Below are 22,967 nucleotides of genomic sequence, written 5' to 3'. Positions count from 1 at the left end.
CGTGCTACGGATATGGACGGCATCATGACGGTGCTGTCAAAAATGGCGATTCTACTAGAGGCTTCGCAAGGAAGAAGCCCGACTTCAGCCCCAGAGGACGTTAGCAGAGTCGGCGCCATGATAGCGCGCCAATCTACTGCCAAGGACCTACCCGCCTTCGCCGGAGAGCCGCAGGAATGGGCTACCTTCAAATCGCAGTACACTCAGTCGACGGAGATGTGCTGCCTTTCGGATCCAGAAAACCTCCTGCGTCTACAGCGTGCGTTAAAAGGACGGGCAAGAGAATCTGTGTCGTCATTACTAGTGGATCCAAGCCAAGTGAGGGTGATAATGAAGACGTTGGAGCTACACTACGGCCAGCCGGACATTGTAGCGTCTTCCTTGTTGGAAAAAGTGAGAAGGCTCCGCTGCATACAGAACGACGGATCTACGCAAGCATTAGTAGATCTGTCTAGCGCAGTTCGGAACGCGATAGCGACCTTAGAAGGCTTCGGTGGCGATTACATGTCTACGCCACAACTACTAAGTGAACTAGTGAGCAAGTTACCGCTGTGCATGAAGTCTCTCTGGTGGTACAGCAGAAGAGGAAACCGGGTGAGGCCCTCCGCGAAGGATTTCGCGCTCTTTTTGGAAGATTTAACGGAATCTTCGATGATAGGCGGCGGAATAGAGCCGCAAGTGTACAGCGGAAAACAACGCGAGAAGCCACAGAAGCGAGAACAAGTGCATACAGTGATTTCAACAGAGGGAAACGGGAAAAGTGTAGCGTCATGTGTTTTGTGCGGACGAGGACATTTACTACAAACGTGCCAGGAATACATAGAGTGTAGTATTTCGGAAAGATGGGACATAGTTAAGCGAAAGAATTTGTGTTTTTCGTGTTTATCGAACACTCATCGGGCGATAAAGTGTAGAAATGTAAAAAAGTGCGGCCTCGATGGATGTCGCCGAACACATCACAAGACATTACACGACAGAAATAGTGCCGATATCAGTGAAGCTCGGTCTAGCGCCGATATACGAGCGCCAGATAATAATGCCCGCCGCGACACGCCTGCAGCGGCGGGCGCCGGGGGAAACAGACCGACCGCGAACGAAACCCGCGCCGCGAGTTCAAATGAAAGAAACTACGATTACGGCCACAGTTCGCGGACGAATAATATAGTGACGAGCGCCTACGCTCGGGAGGAACCGGTCCTCCTAAAAGTGATTCCCGTCATGTTAAGTGGTCCGCGAGGACGAGTGAACGCGTACGCGTTACTAGATGAGGGATCAACCGTGACATTGATTGACGCAAAAATAGCAAACGACATCGGCGCGCCGGGAGAGACTCGAGGATTAAAAATCCACGGTGCCGGCGGAATGTGCGTAACAGATAGTGCATCAAGAAAAGTCACAATTAAAGTGCGCGGAGTTACGGAAGATTTATTCACTCTCCGCGCAAACACAATACAGAAGCTGAGTCTGCCGCTACAGCCCGTGATTGAAGGGGAAGGCAGGATGCGACAAGTGTGCCCGCAGTTACTCATCGGCCAAGATAACGCCTCTCTCATAGTGACGAGAGAGGCACGGAGATGCGGGGAATACATCGCCTCAGTGACAGCCTTAGGAAAGGTGATACACGGTGGGCGGACACGCCAGACTAACGCCAGCATACTAATGGCGCTTAGTACAGAACAGAGACTAGAAAATCTAGTTGAACAGAATTACGCCGTCGACGCGTTAGGTATAAGTTCGACAGCCAAGATATCGCGTCAGGAGGCGCGAGCCACAGAAACCATGAGAGCCACGACACGTTTCCTACCGCAAGGACAGTACGAGACAGGGCTACTGTGGAAAGACAATCGAATATGTTTACCGGATAATCGCCGTACAGCGCTGAATCGATTTTTAAGCATAGAGAAAAAGTTCAGTAAAAACAGTGAATTCGCCGCGGCTTACAAGTTAAAGATTAAAGAATATCTAGACAAGGGGTATGCCCGGGAACTGACGCTGGCTGAAAGACAAGACACTGCGAGTGGGCTTTGGTTTTTGCCGCATTTCGCAGTGACGAACGTGAATAAACCGGATAAAATACGGATAGTATTTGACGCCGCCAGCCGCTGCAACGGGAAGTCATTGAACGACATGTTGGCCAACGGCCCGGACCTTCTCTCATCGCTTATGGGAAATATAATGCGATTTCGCGAGGGAAAGATCGCGCTGGCAGCAGATATAAGGGAGATGTTTCTCCAAATTAAAATAAGAAAAGAAGACCAGAGGGCGCAGCTGTTCCTCTGGCGCGATAGTCCCGAAGAAGAAATTCGGGAAATGATTATGACGTCGATGACGTTCGGCGCGGCGTGTTCACCGAGCAGCGCACAGTACGTGAGAAATCAAGTCGCAGAAGATCACGGGCAAGAGATGGCCGCCGCCAGGGATGCTGTGCGAAATAAATTCTACATGGACGACTATATGGATGCCGTAGACAGTGCAACAGAGGCGATACAACTGCGCCACGATGTCAGCGAACTACTACGGCGGGGCGGATTCATCCTCGCGAATTGGGCGAGTAATGATCCCTCCGTAATGGAAGCGATTCCTTCAAGTCTGAGAGGGAAAAGCGCACGCGAAATAATTAGCGGAACCTCCGTGACAGAGAGGGTCCTCGGCATCAAATGGGACCCGGTGACAGACGAGTTTCAATTTAAATTTAAAGTGTCACGGGAGGTTCCAACAGAGAGGCCTACAAAACGGCAGATGCTAAGTGAAGTTATGAGCATTTTCGATCCACTCGGTTTCGTAGGGTGTTTGACAATACGCCCGCGAATACTGCTACAAGATGTGTGGCGCTCCCACATAGAGTGGGACGAACAAGTGAATGAAGAACACGCAGAGAAATGGCGCACTTGTGTGGACATATTACGCAATACCGAGTGCGCTATACCGCGGCGCGTATCGAGCGCCAATGGCCAGCCAGTAGAGCTGCACGTATTTTCCGATGCCTCGGAGCAAGCGAGCTGCGCCGTAGCCTACATCGTGGAGGAGAACGCCGCCGGAAGGAATGCGACGTTCATGGCTAGCAAGTGCCGAGTTAGCCCGCTACGAGCGCTATCAATTCCACGCCTGGAATTACAAGCCGCGCTCATGGCCGCACGACTGGCGGCCACAATCAAGAAAGAATGCGGAAGTAATATACGCGATACCTACTACTGGACAGATTCTACTACGGTGCTGTGCTGGGTCCAGAGTGATTCGCGCATCTTCACGCCATTTGTAGCCCACCGCCTAGGGGAAATAGATGAGCTAACGAACGCTCAAGAGTGGCGGTGGGTACCAGGAAAGAAGAACCCCGCTGATCTCGGGACGCGGGACGGCGAGATACCAGACATCTCCCCGGCCGGCATGTGGTTCAGTGGGCCGAGTTTCATAAAGAAAAATAAAAGTGAATGGCCGCCGCTCAAGGTAATAACGGCGACCCCGGATACAAGCAGTGAAATAAAGTGTGCGAACAGTGCCATCGTGATGACAGCCCTCCCGGACGAAAGAAGATTTTCCTCCTGGCGGAGACTGATCAGGACTACAGCGTGGGTGTTGCGCTTCATAAACCACTGCAGGAAAAAGAATACAGGAAGCGCGACACTCATCGCCCCGGAACTCAAGGCATCAGAGAGGGCGTGGATACTTATAAGCCAGACAGACAGTTACCACGCCGAGATAGCCGCAATTAGACGGGGGGAGTGCCTCCCGCGGAACAGCCGCCTGCTGGGTCTCACTCCCTACCTCGATAAAGATAGCGTCCTCAGAATGGGGACGCGAATTATGGAAGCCCCCGCGGTGAGCGAGCAACTAAAGGCGCCCGTCATACTGGACGGAGCGCACGCCTATACGCGTCTATTGATAAGGCATTATCACGAGTCGCGGCAACACGCAAGTACAGAGCGGACACTCAGCGAACTCAGACAACAGTTCTTTATAACACGATTACGGACAAATATAAGGAAAATTATATACGAGTGCCGCTACTGTCGAATACAGAAGGCCCGCCCGCAGCCTCCGCTCATGGGACAGCTGCCTGCCGGCCGACTCGATCATCACGTAAGGCCTTTTACCCACTGTGGGGTGGACATGTTCGGGCCCGTATACGTAACTATCGGAAGACGCCCGGAGAAACGATACGGGGCCCTGTTTACGTGCATGGTTACGAGGGCCGTGCATATTGAAATTACACCGTCGTTGAGTACTGACTCGACGGTGCAGGCCCTCAGAAGGATGGCGGCCCGCAGAGGACATCCGACAACGCTCTACTCGGACAACGGGACGAACTTCAGAGGCGCAGACAAAGAGATGGCGGCCGCCATGAAGGAACTAGCTCACGATCCCGAACTACAGAACGAGGCAACAAGGAGAGGGATCAAATGGGTGTTCAACCCGCCATCGGCGCCACACATGGGGGGAGCCTGGGAACGGCTCGTCCGGTCGATAAAGGGGGCGCTTATGGTGATTCTAAAGGAACAAGCCCCCCGAGAGGAAACGCTAATGACAGCGATAGCGGAGGCCGAGTACACAGTAAACACTCGGCCCCTAACCCACGTCTCGCTTGATAGCCGAGACGACGCTCCGCTGACTCCGATGCACTTTCTCATCGGGTCGAGCGGGGCCCAGCCGCATCTGGCCGATTACAGAGACGCGCCGCCCGAACTGTGCCTCAGAAAACAATGGCGGGTGGCGCAGAAACTAGCCGACGCATTTTGGAAAAGATGGATGAGGGAATATCTCCCGACGTTGGCACAGCGACAGAAGTGGCAACAGGCCGCCACACCGATCATGGTCGATGACCTGGTCATAATAACGGACGCCGCCCTCCCGCGGAATGAATGGCCGCGGGGACGCGTCATAGCAGTCACACCAGGGAAGGATGGACAAGTCAGGAGCGCCCGGGTCCAGACAGCCACCGGAACCTACACACGACCCGCCGTCAAGCTCGCCGTGTTGCAGATCAAGGACGACGTCGGCGCAGAGATGCCTCCTCGGCAGGGGGGAGTGTTGCCGACGTAAAAGCGCATGCACCAACTTGGCGGCCCTTCCTGGGGCTTTAATGTAGCATAGGAGGCTTCAGTATGTGTAAGCGATCTACCACCTCCTCAATAAAGACTAGTATTTGTCACTTTCGGGGGTGGTGATCGCCATACTGAAGCCCACATATAGATTAGAATTCATGAAAATATTTGTATGCCCATAATGTGTTTTTATGTTGTTCTGTATGAGTGTTGATCGCCGCGCGGTCGGCGGGGAACTGCGGCCGGTAGCGGGAGGGTGGGGACCTTATACGTGGCGCGAGAGAGACCGATAGAGCCGGCAAATGTGCTCGCTATCTCTCTCGCCGCGTGATTGGTCAACCTAGCACCGCCCGCTATTGGCCTAGCCCGCCGCCGCACGGCAAAATGTTGTATATATAGCCCCGCCGGGGAAAAATAAAGTCAGTCATCTCACCACACTACTAAGGCTTTCTACTCTCCACTTCACCTCCCTACCTCGCTTCAAACCGGACCTCATCGCCACCTGGATTCGAACACCGCTACCCCCCTGGACTTGGAACTCGGATACTCTTTGGATTGGATTTTGGACCCCGGATAATTTGGACCCTTGGATACTTCCCCGGAACACACCCCGCCGTTCCCACCGACGGAGAGATACCGGCCTTACAACCCGGTTGCCTGACTCAGGATTGCGGCCGCCAGCGCTACTCGCTAGCGACCCCGCAAGGGATCTCTAGGCGACGATACCTCCCCCGGAGCTTATCGTTCGTCGGCCGAGGCCCGCCTACGCCCGGCCACTCTGCGTTTGACACCAGCGCCTATAGAAATACAGTTCTTGTGACGGGCGCGATTGCTACGGACGAAGCAGTGATCCGCCGCGTCTGTTACAATGCTACTAAGCTGCGGTATAGACGAAAAGGATGTAAGCATAATAGAAAACCTGTATTGGGACCAGAGTGCTATTATTAAATTGGAAAATGAAAATACTTCACAAGGTATTTCCATTCAGCGTTGGGTCCGACAGGGTTGTGTTCTCTCGCCTACTTTGTTTAACCTGTACTCTGACTTGGTCTTCAAAGAAGCTCTGATTGGTACAAATCTTGGTGTGAAGGTAAACGGTGTTGCTATCAATAATATAAGCAACACAACAACAACGATTTAGTTAGACGTGTTTTGACAGCTCCTGTCAAAATCCCTAATTACACAGTATAAAGTCTTTATTTGCAATATTAAACTTTAAAACCTCGTAAACAATAATACCAAGTGACCGTTTACAGTGACATAACCTAGTTTTGTTAGTCTCAGAGAAAGATTTTTATAATTAAAATATCTGTGCAACTACCTACAGTCCCCAGCAGTCTAGGTGACAATATTTACTTCACCTGCTAATTGACTGTGAGTACATATACTGCGCAGTATAGGGGAACCCAGCCAGTAAGTGACAATCTCCTATTATTTATACAAAATTAAAGTTTCAAAAAATATAAAATATGGAAGCAAACAATTTAATAAATAGCGCCCAGGTGGCTATTAATGCAATCACTAAAATCCTTATGGACCCGGCAAACAAATTTACAAAGGACCAAATTGCGAAAATTGTTCCTAAAACTAATGAAATATTGGGTGCTATAGGCATAATGTCTTCAGAAATGGCAGCTAAGAATGCTTGCCTTGAAGGTGAACTTAGTGCGTATAAAGCAATGGCATCTGCCACTCCTAAATCTGATAGCACGAGCATCTGTGAGGCGATAGCTGAAGTGACAGAGAGGAACGTGAGATCAAGTAATTTAATTATTCGTAACTTACCAGAAAGTACTGCACCAACTCAACTTATACGACTTACAGAAGATGAAAATGCCATTGAATCAATTCTCCTGGATTTAGATGCTTCGGTAACAAATAATATTAATAAAATATATCGGCTTGGGAAACCCAGGGATGGAGTACCCAGACCAATTAAAATAGAACTATCGAATCCTTCACTATCCAGGAGTATATTAAGCAAGCGCAGATTATTAAAAAATAATATAAAAATCTACTCAGACTTGAGCCCTCTTCAACAGAAAGAATTGCAAGAATTGCGAGAGGAATTGGAATTACGTAAGATAAACGGTGAAGAAAATATCACAATCAAATACATAAACTCGACTCCGAGAATAACTCAAACTCTACCAAAAAACTAAGAAGGGTGCCACTACACTTTTATTATCAAAATATCCGGGGCGTTCGTACAAAATTAAATGATTTAAGACTAATTTTACCAACACTTCATTACGATATGTTTGTACTCACCGAAACATGGTTGGATCCAAGTATTAAATCTTCAGAACTAGGTTTCCCTAACCATAAAATTTATAGATGTGATCGCTCACCTTCTACAAGTACTAAATCAAGAGGTGGGGGAGTATTGCTGGCGATTAATAAGAAATATTCATCAAAACACCTTAAAAATAATAATCTCATCTCAGAACAAATATTCGTTCAAGTGAGCACAGCTTTTGAAAAATTCATAATTGGATGTGTCTATTTTCCACCACTTACAGATTCAGAAAATTATCAGAGGCATTGTGAAGACATCGAGTTTTTGTGTTCAAAATACCCTAACAACAAACTAATTATATTTGGTGACTACAACCTTCCCAACTTGTCGTGGGGAAATAGTGAGAGTGGCTATATTCATAGTGAAAGTGAGAACGATCGGGCGCGACCAATACTGGACATGATTAACTTTTTAAATTTTTATCAACATAATTTTATTTATAACGTGAAAAATAAGTTGCTAGATTTAGTTTTGTCAAATTATGCTAACCTTAATGTTGAAAAGAGCGTTGATCCGATCTTGCCAATTGATGATTACCACCCTCCTCTTGAATTAACATTATATTTACACGAAACCTGTTCAAAACACACTGATATTTCTTTAAATTACAAAAAGGCTGATTTTGATTCAATTATTAATCAACTTTCTAAAACTGACTGGACTTTTTTAAATAATGATAATACAGAAATATCTATTTGCCATATGTATGACATAATTTTTAATTCTATAGATAACTTTGTCCCCAAGTATCAACTTAAAATAAACTATCCAAAGTGGTTTACCGCTGAACTTAAAATTTTACTAAATTCAAAAAAAGTACTACACAAAAAATTTAAGCAAAGTCGGAGTATTCATGATTATCAGGAATTTTCCAAAACAAGAAACGAATGTAAAACGCTTTCCAAGATATGCTTTAAATCGTATGTAAAGAGTATGGAAAATTCGGCGTTAAACTCAAACAATCTTTGGAACTACATAAAAAAATTAAACAATTCTCATTTCGAATATCCAAGTGCTATGCATCTAGATGGAAAATTAGTGAATGGCACTGAAAATATTGTAAACCTTTTTGCAAATTTCTTTAAGGAAGTGTATGATGAACCTATTCCAGATGATAAGATTCCAACTTTTACTTTTGATAAAACAATTACGCTTTCAAACTGTAAAATTAATATGTTGTCTTGTAAGAAGAGACTACTCTCTTTAGATGAAAATAAATCAGCAGGTCCTGATAATGTTCCGCCTATTTTTCTCAAAAAATGTGCCTCAGTTATAGCTGAACCTCTCACCACGTTTTTCAATAAACTATTGTCAATGGGATGTTTTCCCTCCAAATGGAAATCTAGCTATATAACTCCAATTTTTAAAAAGGGGGACGACTCAGATATTAAAAACTACCGTCCTATATGCATCCAATCAGTCATACCCAAACTTTTTGAGTCACTCATACTTGACCAAATTCAACATGATGTCTCAAATATAATAGACACTAAACAACACGGTTTTATAAAGGCGCGGTCAACTGCCACAAACCTAATTCTTTACCATAATTACATATCGGAAGCCTTTAATGATAAAAATCAAGTTGATAGTATATACACCGATTTTACTAAGGCGTTTGACAAAGTCTCTCACAAAATATTACTAAGTAAGCTGTATGGTTTGGGTTTTCGTGGAACTATCCTTGATTGGTTTCGAGCTTATCTATCTGACAGGTATCTATATGTAAAAATCAAAAATGTAAAATCAGACTGTTTTTCTGCCTCTAGTGGTCTTCCACAAGGCAGTCACCTAGGGCCTGTTCTTTTTCTAATGTTCGTAAATGACATTACATCCTGTTTCCATGATGTCGAAGTTTTGCTTTTTGCGGACGATATTAAAATATTTAAAAAAATATCGGACATTAATCATTGTGAAACTCTGCAATCAAATATTAATAATTTGTATAATTGGTGTAAAAAAAATAATTTATTTCTTAATATTCAAAAATGCAAAATTATGACATTCTGCCGCAACAGAAATCCCATCGTTTTCACGTATAAAATAAATTCTTCACCTTTAGAAAAAGTTACAGAGATGACAGACTTAGGTATTCTTTTTGACGAAAAACTGAGTTTTATTAAACATATACAAAACATTACAAATAAGAGCATGAGAACCTTGGGATTTTTGCTGCGAACGATACGGGATTTTGAGTCTATAAACATAATGAAAACATTGTATATTGCCCTAGTGCGAAGTCAACTCGAGTATAACTCAGTTATATGGTCACCGCATTACAGGGTTCATGTTAAGGACATCGAAAGAGTTCAGCATAAATTTTTGCGTTTTATCAATTTTAAATTAAGTATACCGATTGAATACATAAATTACTCATACTTAAATGATTATTTAAACATCCAAACATTAGAAAACAGACGAAAATTAAATGACTTGCTTTTTTTGTTTAAAATAATAATGTCGATGTTCGATTGTTGTGAACTTATCAATTTGATTAATGTGCGAGTGCCTGGTCGAGTTACCCGATGTAATACTTTGTTCTACTGCGGTCCATCATCGACCAATTACAGCGCGAATTCGCCAGTAATGCGGATGCATGTACTCGCGAACCAATATGCTAACAACATCGATGTCTTTAGCGTGAGTCTTGTAAATTTTAAATATCAATGTATATGTTCCTTATCAAATAGAACTTAATATTCTGTTCATATTGTATTTTATAACATTATGTACCTAGCTGCTTTAAACCTTTAATTGTATTTCTTTAGCTTATTAAAAAAAATAGAAATATATATATATTTCTTTAATTTTTTTAAAACCAACTTAACTTTAAAACACAGTTCTATATTTTATTACAGTATATTATATATTTTTTTTTTTGAATTTATGTTGTTAATACACTCATCTTTTTATTTTTATACCAACTATACTTCTTAACACTGTTCCTTTATTTTGTTCCTTTATTTTATTTCTTTATATTGTGTTTTTTTTTTTAAATCTATGCTGTTTATATACTCATCTTCTTTTTTATACCAACTTTACTTCTTAACACCGTTCTATCTTTTGTTGCTTTATATTGTATTTTTTAAATTTAATGTTGTTTATATACTTATATTTTGTAAAATTTTCATGTATGTAAAAGCCTTATGGGCGTGAAAAAATAATAAAATAAAATAAAAAATAAAATAAGAACTGCTTGATAAGATTAAATCCGTAGGTGAACGTTTTGGTTTAAATATTAATGGAAACAAAACTAAACTTATGGTTTTTAGCCGAGAGAGTCATCTAAATGTAAATCTCCAACTTAAAGGTATCAATATTGAGAGAATGAAACAGTTTAGGTACTTAGGCAGTATCATCACAGAAAATCTAGACCCCGATATTGAGATAAAATACAGAATAGAAGCAGCCCGAACAGGATTTAACAAAATAAAAAATCTTCTTTGTGACCATAATATAAACCTTAAGCTGAGACAACGAATGGTCAAATGTTAAATATGGTCTGTTTTACTGTACGGTGCAGAGGCGTGGACTCTAAAAGTTAATATTATAAACCGCCTTGAAGCATTTAAAATGTGGATCCACTGTAGAATGTTAAGAATATCTTGGACCGATATGATAACCAACAATGAAGTATTACGTAGAGCCAATACTAATAGAGAACTATTCACCACTGTTAAACTCCGTAAGATTTCATATGTTGGCCATGTGTTGAGAGGTGATAAATATGCCATACATCAGCTTGTAATGAAAGGGAAGATCGAGGGACGTAGAGGGGTCGGAAGAAAACAGCTTTCCTGGCTTCGAAACATCCGAGCATGGATCAGGATTCGAACTGTGGAAGAGCTGTTTCGCACTGCTCAGAATAGGGAAGCTTTCTCCTAAGTGATCGTCAACGTCGGGGGACCCGACATGACACGTGAAGAAGAAGAAGTAAATGTCAAAAAAGACTCATTTATTTATACAGAAAAAAATAAACCAAACAATTGATTCGATGGTTTGGCTCCAAATCAATGCAAGCTACCTATTTTTACACCAAGGCTATATTTTATTTATTTATTTTTATTTTATTTTATTTGGGAAACCAACAGTGACATACATATTTAAAGTAAACAAATAGATATAGTGTATAAACTCAGAACTAATAACAGATTTCCACAAAGTATACAAAGTTATGAAATAAAATATATTACATATAAGTTTATACATATAAAAATGTTATTTTCATGTACTCCTATATAATTCTCAATAATCAAAGAATATTTTTTTTAACAACAGTAAGTTATTGTAAATTGTGCGGGATTAGACAAGGATGCATGAAAAGAGGATAAGGAGGGGAAGGGAGATGTACATATTTATTATTATAATGTCTACTAAGTTACATAATGCTTTTTAGTGTAAATTTTCAATCTAACAGAGTGATGTTTGTGTAGTCTATGTCTTTAAATTTTGTATTGTACACTAAAAAAGTCCTACGAAAAAAAGCATTTTTAACATACGATGTTTTACTTATTGGTACATAAAACAGGTGGTACCGTCTACACGTCCTGGCTGACACATGTATTGTTATTGAACTAATACCCGTATGCAGGGACAAACCTTTAGGTGAGGAAAGTACATTATATTGTCTTCACCTTCGGGTTATTCTCTGCATTTAAAATTAGAATGTACTTTTCTCACCTTAAGGTTTGTCTCTGCATACGGGTATAAGTAGTTCTGCACAGTCAACTACACAATCAACTATTCCTGTCATAATTTTGTGAAGCAGAGTTGGTCCGCACACACTCTGTAAAAATTAAATTCTGTGTAAATCTCTGTTTAAATTAAATAATTAATTTTCATCTACATTATTCGGCTATTTTTCTCAGTTTTGAAAACCGAAATTATAAATACATACATTACATTGTTTTATGCAGTGTTTTGGAATATTTTTTGGGTTTACATTATTTTCCGATATTTATTGAAATCTTTCAAATTTCGACGTTTTAGTTTGCTACCCATTTCTTATACCTACCCGTATGCAGAGACAAACCTTAAGGTGAGGAAAGTACATTCTATTGTCTTCACCTTCGGGTTATTCTCTGCATTTGAAATTAGAATGTACTTTCCTCACCTTAAGGTTTGTCTCTGCATACGGGTATTATTAGAAGTAACTCATATTTTGTGGCTTCAAGGGTCAGCCTTCGGAAGTAACATTAGAATCTCTGAATGAAAATGTTCGAAAAAGGAAGGTCAACGTTTTTTTAAATACTTTTTTATTTGTTAATAGGCTATCAAACTAACCCATATAAGTCATTTTATTTTTTTGTATCGTAGTATCATTGCTATGATGTTTTTCAGTTTTTTTTCATTCTTAAAACCCTCACCGAAGCTTAAAAATCATATCGCCCGCAATGTCACTGGTTCAATTCACCGCGCCAAGTAAACTGACATTTTAAAGTAAAACCTCGTACGTAGATTTATTTGCACCGGCTTAACTTCAAAAGACGCTAAGCGTCGAAAAACAAGGCTACCCCGGAAACCAGAAATCTATTACGACAAAATAAAGCTATAATTGATTTGTTATTATAAACACGTGTTCACATGAACTTGTGACGTTTTAAAGTAGTTCATTTTTATTAATTTTTTCTTACATTTTCGAGAAACATCGCCATTCAAATAAATGCTCTATTTTTTACCGCGTGTAAGAAATCATTTTTTATACCCAATTTGCCGTAGCACTGAACATCTTTGTTGTTTGTTAATTCCAGGTCGTCCCGCACGGAGCCCCCGGAGCTGGCCGGGCTGCTGCGGGCCACCGATGACATCATCGACAGCCTCGTGTGCCCTCCTCCCCCCGGGGACCCCGCCCTGATCTCTGAAGACATGATATCGGGGCTCATAGTACCCGCCCCCGGCTGGAGTGAGTATCTTCCCCTTGATATTACAATCTCGCGTATTCGTCCACGCTCACCGTGTAGCAAATATGAAAATAAATATAACCACTTATTTCAATCAATTAACTATTTGGTACACATGCAAACGTTTGACATACCCGGTTGGTGCATTTTGACTAATTATATTCATAATTATGGATGCAATCAAGATTGCTTGTATTACATACATCATAAAAAAATCGTTATTTATTTGCGTATTTAGATTTAATGTTATTTATTAATACTTTTAGTAGACAATATAAAATGAAATCAAATCGAATCGATCGAAATTCATCGGATTTCTAGATTCCTGCTGGGTATTTATTTATTTATATACTTAACGTTATTACTAAAACTACGATACGATTCATTAGGATTTGTTTTAGGAAGTCTAGGAAGCTTAATAACAGTGGTGAATTACATCACAAAAAACCCACGCTTGAGAAAAATCACATTAGATTCTTGTATTCTTACCGGAAATCGAACCTAAAACCTTCTGTATATTGTTTTTTTTAAATACTCACTCTAGTGCTTAATAAGGAAGGCTGGATTATTGTTATAATCAAGAATCGAACTGTTTTAAATGGTCAGTCATAAATAATACATCATATTTTTTTTATTTAAGTTATTTATAGACAATTCTTGGTCACCTTTTTTGGATTTCTCACACTGTATAATATAATATTTACCAGTCTAAAAATGCCCATTAGAAGGTGAAAGCGCTAATTGGTCGAATAAACAAGTGGAAGAGTACCATGTATTTTTAATCAGTAACTTAAATATAAATATACGTGATTTCATCAATACATTATATGTTTTATAATAGAAGACCAGAGAGGACGGAATAAATTATTATTAGAATCCAGAATCGAGTTATATTCAATGGTCAGTCTCAAATAACGCAGGACTGTTGGTTTCATAGAGTTAGTGATACGTTATTATTTTTTTGTAATATGTGTCTTTATATGAATAAGTAAATATTTGTTTAATAATAGAAGGCTGTAGAGGACAGGATACATTTTATTAGAATCTAGAATCTAGTTATGTTAAATGATCAGTCTTTAATAATACTTTATGTGTTTAATAATAGATGGCTGGAGAAGAGGACAGGATAAATTATTATTAGAATCCAGAATCGAGTCATATCAATGATCAGTCATATTTTTAATGTCATAAACAACGAATTTATATTTAGTTTATTCATGGCCCCTCATCATGATGTGCTGATTGAATTCATTTCACTTTTTGTACGTAATAAATGCACAAAATTATTCGCAATAAAACGTGCAGGTCTCCCATTTTTGTAGTTAACTCAAATACGAAAAGGTACCAAAATTCTAAAATGCGTCCACGAATGATTAATCTGTCCCTTGCTCGAAAAAGTAAAACCTTTATCAGTTGATTTTTTTATTCGGACATCAACGAATGACAAATTTACTGGCCCGTAATATTCTTCCTTCTTGCCTCTATCTTTTCAATTTTATGAAAACTCCTTTGTCAAGACATAATGACGGAGTGATTGAAAACTTTGAGCGTTTATTCAACCGAGTCATCGCTTTTCAATTTTACAAAAAAAAGTTAATCAGCAAGTATTACTCTCGTAATAAATTCCATTCAAATTCTCGTTTTGATATATCCGCATTTTTAACTTCAATTATAAAAAAGCAAATCTTTCATTGAACTTTTTATCGCAATATTTCAAAACACCTCTTTTCAGAACATATTTAAAAAACATATATATTTGTTTTAAACCTTGAAAGGTGTTCATCAGAACCTAAGTAAAATTTTAGCATTGTAGGTGTCATCCGTTTAAAGCTTTTCAATATTATAGGTACTATAAAAATAATATATATTGTTTTTATACATTAAACGCCCATTGGGCTTTTACAATACAAATTTGATTTTATAATACATAATAAACAATAATAGATGGCAGTTATACAAAAGTTAAAAAGTCAGAAAAACATGTTTAAAAAGATACAGTAGACGTAATCAAAAAGTACATCATTTACTTTTTACAAAGTGTAATTTAATATCTGAAATAATAATGCCGAAATTATAAATAAACACACATATTTATGAAAACAAATATAGGAAGGTTAATTTAACAATGTTTGAGTATGTCCAAATGCTTGCAGACTGGCTGAATTTCCTCCCTAGGGAGTTATTTATATTTAAATTAATTTCAATAGAGAGGGAAAACATTTTTGAGGAGGGAATATGGAAGTCTAGGTATTTACAGGGCTTATGACCTGTCATTGGCTCGTTTAAGTGGCCACTTTACACACTGTGTAATATTCACCATTCTGCCCATGTTTGAACATCCACATTTCCTTAACTTTTAAATATAAACAACTCCTTAGGGAGGAAATCCAGCCAGTCTGTAAGCATTTGGACATACTCAAACATTGTTGAATTAACTACTTGGTAAAAGAAGAAGTATAAAAATTGGAAAATTGTTTTCAAGCGTTGCCTAGTAGGTGATTTGGTTTAGCCGGATGAACCTCTCCCGCGTGATAAAGGTTTCAGCTCTTTTACTTCACAAAAGTCAACAGATGGAAGAGTTGAGGCAATGTGGATGTTCAAACATGGGCAGAATAGTGAATGTTACACAGTGTGTAAAGTGGCTACTTAAACCAGCCAATGACAGGTCAAAAGCCCTCTAAATGCCTAGACTTCAAAATTCCCTTCTCAAAAATATTTTCCCTCTCTGTTGAAATAAAATTAAAAAGAAAGGTCATTTTATCCATAAAATAATTAAGTAGCAAAAGAGTGACTAATTTAAGTATTGTTTTTACTGGATAACTTATTATCTTAATTGTTCGATAATCTGTTGGACAATCCAGTAAATAAAATCAACAGTTGCATTCCAAATTACATTACTAGAAACTGACAATTATTTTACCTTAATTTTAAAAGTACTTATTACGTATTTCATAATACTTTAGACAGCATCAAAAGAAACGGTTATTTTGCGTACTAATATGTGGATCTGTTTAATACAAATTCGTAATCTTTTTGTACTAAATTGTAACTATGTGTTTATCGATTATTTTTTTATCTGCATCTTTATACTTTAGTCTTAGTCAAAAAATACGTAGAACATGTACATGGATATCATATATAGAAAAATACGACTATAAAAAACCAAAATACAATAATACTCATAAACCTATTTTTATTAAATAAGTTATTTCTAGTCTATTTTCTGGATGGTATAATCTGGACAGAAATGTCATCGTCAGCTTAGTGGTATTATGGTCCGTGCGTTTGCCTACCATGCAAGATGCTAATGAAAATGGACCTCTCGGATGAAACAACGCGGGGGTGAACATTTGACCGACATTATCTTGAAAACATCAAATATTATAACATGACATAAAAATATCTGTTTTATGGAAAATAAAATTGTTTTATTTAAGTTCAAAGTTCATTAATAAAATTACTCTTCTTAAATGACCCTTTACTTATCTACTCTGTTGGGTCAATCAATGCTTCAGCGTGTACAATAACATTTTAGAGAAAATAACAAATTGTATTTTTTTTTAAAAATATTAATTACACTTTTGTTGTGCTTATATTTTTTGCGATCTGGCAAGATTTCGCAGCGACTTCACGCATGCGCGTGGCAAAAGTTTTTTTTTTGACACAGTCCGATGTATTCAAATATTATTCTACGCTGTTTCTGGACTATTTTTAATTCTATGTATCCGAGCTTTCGTCTGAAGTATGTATAAGTATTCGGTGCTGTGGATTGGGGAATAGTTTACAATTAGGCCGAGTAAAATGTACACTTAACATAAATGACAAGGTAATCTAAATAGTGGTGGGATAATTTCCCTTCACAAATTGGTTTCTGTAAACTCTTCTTACCCTTCTCACACGCAACCACTACTAATTATTACATTTCTTCCGCTTGCGCCACCTTCTTTCGTACCATGAAAGTAAATTATACTATGTCGTGTTTATTATATTTACTATACAATGCTTTCTTAGCCTTCCTCCTTTTTTTATGAACGCGACAGATTGAAATATTTTCTTGTAATTTGTTACCGTTCCTCCCTAAATAACTCTGCACGTTTGCGCAACATGTTCCTCTAAAATTAGTTTCGAAATACGTGAAATGCTTATCATTTGTTTAAGGGAGCCAAAGGAGAAAACTAATTCAAATTGTTCGAATGTATGAATTACAATGAGAAATAAAAAAACCGTCTTATAACGATGAATAGTTTTCATTTCTATATATTATGCTAGGTTTTTCCCGCAGCTTCGCTCAGAAATTAGTTCAGTAATTGATTAGTTTCTCGTTTATCAATAAGAATTTTCCCAATGTATTTTTTCGAGATAAAAAGTAGCTCGTGTGGATTGCCGATCCCATGAAAACTATCACTATGAAAAAAATACAATGGTCTATTAATCCATGGCGACGAAGCGTCGTTATTCTGTTCAGAAACAATGAAAAATCCTACAACAAAACCATAATCGGGTTGTGGTCCTGTGGCTAGTGTTTAGGACTCACGGACCAAAGGTCCGTGGTTCAAATCCCGCTCTACCCCAACCTGATTCAATTTTCTAATAGTGAGTTATTTACAACTCGTTGACAATGGCCCTCAAAATTAAGTATTTGGGTAAATCATAAGAACGCACATATTTCTTTTTCCTAAAAAAAAAAATATCGTTTTCGGTAAGGGCAGGTCTAAAGGTCATAAAAATGTAAATAAGATGTTGTCATAAATTAAATACTACATTCAGAATTATCTTCTTATTAAAACAAAAGAGAATACAATTCTATAAAAAAAGGTTTCAACTAAATGATTACAATATTTTTTTTTGTATTACTGAAGGCATAATTTTACGTAGAAATAAAGGAAAATATCACAAAAATGTATTTGATTTAAAATGCTTGTATTTCTTTTCAAAAACAAAAAAATTAAATTTTGCTTCGACCACTTTCATGTTCAATTTATTATCTTTAAATTATTCTAACAAATTTTTGTTCAATACTTAGTCTTTATTGAAATCCCAGATCCCTAAGTTTAGTCTAAATTTGAAATGGCGTAATCTGCCGGTCTAAAAGTAATTATACGAGTATTTTAGTTACATAAAACTTTAAAGTATATTTTTTTACAGCAATACATTAAAAACCATTGCTTTTATCTAGTTTATGTTTTTATTTTTTTTTATTATAGCGTGATTAAAAAAAACATTTGTATTAAAATGGCAAAATCGTATGATTTCCTAATTTTGCGTGCGTTTTACCAGACTACAGCCTTAAGACATAAGAACAACTTTAAAAGCAACCACAGCGCAGCGCCTTACTCCCTGGAGAAGAGCGTGTTGCAAAAACACAAAATGTACTTATGGTGGGATGTAGAAGTGGGTTTGTTTGCATTACATCGCAGTGCATTCGAAAGTTTAATATAGCCCACATTAATGTGCTCGCGCCTGTCGGTCAGGCAAGTAAACATACTATTTTTATTTGTGTTAGTGCGCACGTTTAAATATTTCATTCGAAAACTTTGTTACCCACACATAAACTAAAGCTATGAAAGATTGTCTTTAATGGACTGTTCAGTTTACACTATTTTTTTTATTTTTTTTTATTTAATGCACAAAATACACAATTTTACATAGACACAATTATATGTTTTTTATGTCCCGACTTGTTCCGTTTTAATTCCGTGTTAAGTCGGGACTCTTCGATATATAAATCAAAAATATTTATTTACATACTAACATATTATGTACTATGTAGTGTATGTACATTAGGGTGGGTCGATAAATTTTTTTTCCGAATTCCGAAATGAAAAGGGTCAAAAAAGTTGCCTTTTGGATTACTCAGAATGCAAAAAATTTCAAAAAAATTGTTCGATACTACTTTTGGCGCTCAACCAGAGCTTGAAGTTTTCGAAAAAGTTATTTTTTTGCGCTAAACCGGCTGATATTTTGTATTTAATTGAGAAAATTAGTCCAATTAAATTTTATAATGTGCATAAAACCTTATTTAATAAGCGTCTAAGGGAGTGAGTTGCAGTTTTTTTTGTAATAAATGGGTAGCATTGTTTTAATGAGCCATTGTTTTCGTCAATACCAGGCGATCAATGGAATTAGTTCCGCGGAGTATAAACTTTTGGCACTTCGGTGGTTTTAAAACGTGTTCGAATTTGTTGTGATTAAGTTATATCTTTACTAAAAAATATTTTATCTATCAATATACGAGTAGATAATTAACAAAATGTTCAGACAGTTATAAACTTCAAACCTCGGTTGAGGGCCAAAAGTAGCACGGAATATTTTTTTAAATAATTTTACGTTCAATGTGATTTAAAATGCAACTTTTTAGACCCCTTTCACTTTGATGTCTAAAAAGTTAAAAAACTTTCTACCTCATCGGCCAGATATTGTTGATACACTTTTTGACTATTTCTCCACATAATCGTCATCCCGTTTAATGCATTTGGTGAGCAATGGCACAAGCTTCTTTATGCCCTCGAAGAATTCTTCCGCCTGCTTCTTCCACTTCTTCAATCGGTCATTTTGGTTTCGAATGAAATGTCAAAACCTAGCTGCCGGCTAAAAAAATACTAAATACGCGTTGGGCATTACTGAGCATTTGGGCATCAGTTAAGTGTTATAATTTTAGAAGGCTCAGGGTGCGTCTATGTGTTTTAATAGGTCGTTGGTTTTATTTAAGAAAACTGAAACTAATACCAATAATAATGTTTGGATAATTTATATAGCGCCATTTTTGTGAAAATCAACTCAAGGGCGCTGTACAATAAATAAATATCCCAACACGTCTTGCAGCTACAGAGCGCATGGACGGTTAGGATTCTAGTTCCTCGTCTCCACTTATGATATATTACAATTATATGAATTATATGAGCTAGATAACAGAACGTATTGCAGCTACAGAGCGCATGGACAATAAGAAATCTAGCCCCAATTAACATTTTTAATTTTATTTTTTTTATTTGACAATGAAGTTTACAGAAGTGATATTTTAAAAAACGAATTAAAAAACAAATTTATAAAATTAGAATTTAGATAACAACAAGTCTTGCAGCTACTAAGCGCATGGACGGTTGAAATTCTAGACACCATTTACTAAAGTTAGATATTTGATAGTTGATAACATTTACATAATATGATAGCTAACATCACAAAAAGTCTTGCAGCTTCAAAACGCACCGACAAATGGAATTTCAACAACATAAGAATGATTTTAAAAAGTTAATAATAAGAAATAATTTTAAGAAACGCAATAATAATACATTGAGCAAAGAACTAGTAAGTATGGCAATTAAGTGAACATCTAACAGCACAAAAAGTAAAATATAAAAAAGTGAACAAAGATAGCATTCCTCAACTTATTATTAAGGTTAACAAGACAATAGATGATACCCAGACTCAAACTCGTCCCTGTTTTATTTTGGTATGCCGTAAACAGGATCTATTGTCTTTTTCCTAGTAAATAACTGTAAAAACACTTGGTTCACATTTGGCTGTTCCCTGGGAGATGATAGTAGAAACGCATCTGTGTGCGAAGTGTAGAGTGTAGGTTCCAAGGAATATATCCGCTTCTTTTTTATTTTGTTTGTTATTACTATACCCATGTTTCCTGCCTAAAATTTCTGATTATTATTATTATTGTACTTTGATTAAGATGTCAGATAAACTTGTGTATTACTTTTGATATTCGAGTAATTTTACGTGATACAGGAAAAAATGTGTCATTTGTATTTTTAAATAAACATAGATAGGTAGCACTATATTATACAGAAATGGTTTTATAATAAATAGTTAAATTTCGGCACTTGATCTTCACAAATAAACACTTTTTTAAACAGTTTTAACAGAAGCACAGTTATAAAATCACGAGAGTTTGTGGCGTTTGAATATATTTTGGTTAGGTTAGGTTAGAACAAAGCGTTGAATATAATAACGTTTATAAAACAATGCTTTAAATTAATTATCTCACTCTTTGTTTATAGCATGTCCACACCTTAGTGACTTAACTCAATGTTTATAACAATTTAACACATATTTGTGTTTTTAAACTAAAGTTGCAGAGAGGAACTATATAGCCTCCGAGCGGGCGGGAAATATAAGTTACGTAAAAGCATTATTTTATATATATTTTTTTTTTTAATTTCAATACTTTTTCATGGACCAGGTGGATTTATCAACAATATTTTGGGTTTGTCCAAATTTCGTAGACAAGAACTGGATTCAACTCCCTGGGGAGCTGTTAATATTAACATATTACAAAAGAGATCAAGAACGTTTTAGAGAATCTATGTATGGTAATATATACTCAAATCTAGCAATAGCAAAGCATTGCCGGGTTCAACTCGTATAATATAAATAAAAAGTACAAATTGAGACAATTTTTCACTAGTTTGTTTTCGGTTGGTCGAAAGATATTGCTTTTAACAATAACACTATTGTTTTAAATATATAAATAAACTTCTACGTCTAGATTCTACGTTCTCTACGTTATACGCTTAGAGTATATATATCTTAGAGTCCGTACTATTCCAAAGTTTGTAAGAATTTTTTAAAAGGGGGTCGTTTGTTTATTGAAGAAGTTTGAAGTTTTTCGTTTCCAGATGTTTATAAAACAGGGTTGTCACAAATGCACGACTTAAGCTAGGGTTTCCTAGGACAGCGGTGCCCGTATCTTAACGGCCGTAGTGAACGGTGATGCGGCGGACAGCCGTCGTAACGGTGACTATAGAGCGGTTTTATTTTTTAACGGTGTTACGAACACCGTTTTCCCAGGAAACCACTCTCTAATCACCGTTACGACGGCTGTCCACCGCATCACCGTTCATTACGGCCGTTAAGATACGGGCACCGCTGTCCTAGGAAACCCTAGCTTTAGGCGATTTTTTACAGAGATTGGTAGGGAGTAGGAAGTACAATAAAAACGTTTATTTTAATTTAGTAACAAGTTTACTAAAAACATTTTAAAAACATTAAAGTAAGCAATAATAAACATTATAAATGACGTTGTTGGGTACATACATTAATTTTATAAACAAATATGCATTTACTTATAATAAACAAGAAAAACTGCAGTAAAGTAAATTCATGGATTTTGAAAATTAACCAATTTGTTAAAATATTGGCTTACTCTGACGGCAGGTTGTAACTTACATCTTTAAAAACTGGTTAAACGGGGTCTTCAATTACAAAATATTTTCCGAATTCGTTGTTTGATTTGAAAACTGAAAACAGTAATCTCTATTATTTTTTTTATTTAAACTTGTATCTTTGTATAGAGTGAAGATACCACTTCCAATTTGGTGATTTGGAGAAATCACGTCGTTTCACTAAAGAGGTAGGCGGAAAAGATAGAACACCATATCACTCTGTCTTTGCATGTAGATCTCGCTTCCTCTACATTTATACATCTTCTAATGCACGTACACTGATTTTTCCGACTTTATGGTATATAAATATGAAATAAATGTATATTTACCCATAGCGAGTTAGGTTTTTGAAAACATGGGGGGGGGGTACGGTACCATTTATTACACGTACCAAATAGTTTGTTCTTGTCCAAATTAATGGATAGAAAGTAGTTGAAACACACAATTGTTATTTTCAGGGGACAATTGTTCCGCCCTGTCTTATGGATCCATTTATTTCGCCTTATTTCATCTATCGGGAATCCAAAAAAATAAACCTTAAATTACTATTTTATGT

At 37.6% G+C, this 22,967-nt stretch overlaps 1 protein-coding gene across 1 annotated transcript in view; it reads left to right on the top strand.

The window, feature by feature from the left end:
- sif (guanine nucleotide exchange factor still life) overlaps window positions 1-22,967 on the top strand; it is a 193,370-nt gene that overhangs the window by 155,080 nt on the left and 15,323 nt on the right. Inside the window, exon 9 of the mRNA XM_088230333.1 lies at window positions 13,089-13,240. Coding sequence (XP_088086459.1) covers window positions 13,089-13,240 — 152 coding nt within the window. The remainder of the gene's footprint in view (window positions 1-13,088; window positions 13,241-22,967) is intronic.

The sequence above is a fragment of the Micrasema longulum genome, unplaced genomic scaffold, assembly GCF_059751315.1.
Source record: "Micrasema longulum isolate JH-2025_06_02 unplaced genomic scaffold, ASM5975131v1 h1tg000747l, whole genome shotgun sequence".
NCBI lineage: Eukaryota > Metazoa > Arthropoda > Insecta > Trichoptera > Brachycentridae > Micrasema > Micrasema longulum.
Note: the sequence above shows the minus strand (reverse complement) of the source record. Positions and strands in the feature narration are given on the sequence as shown.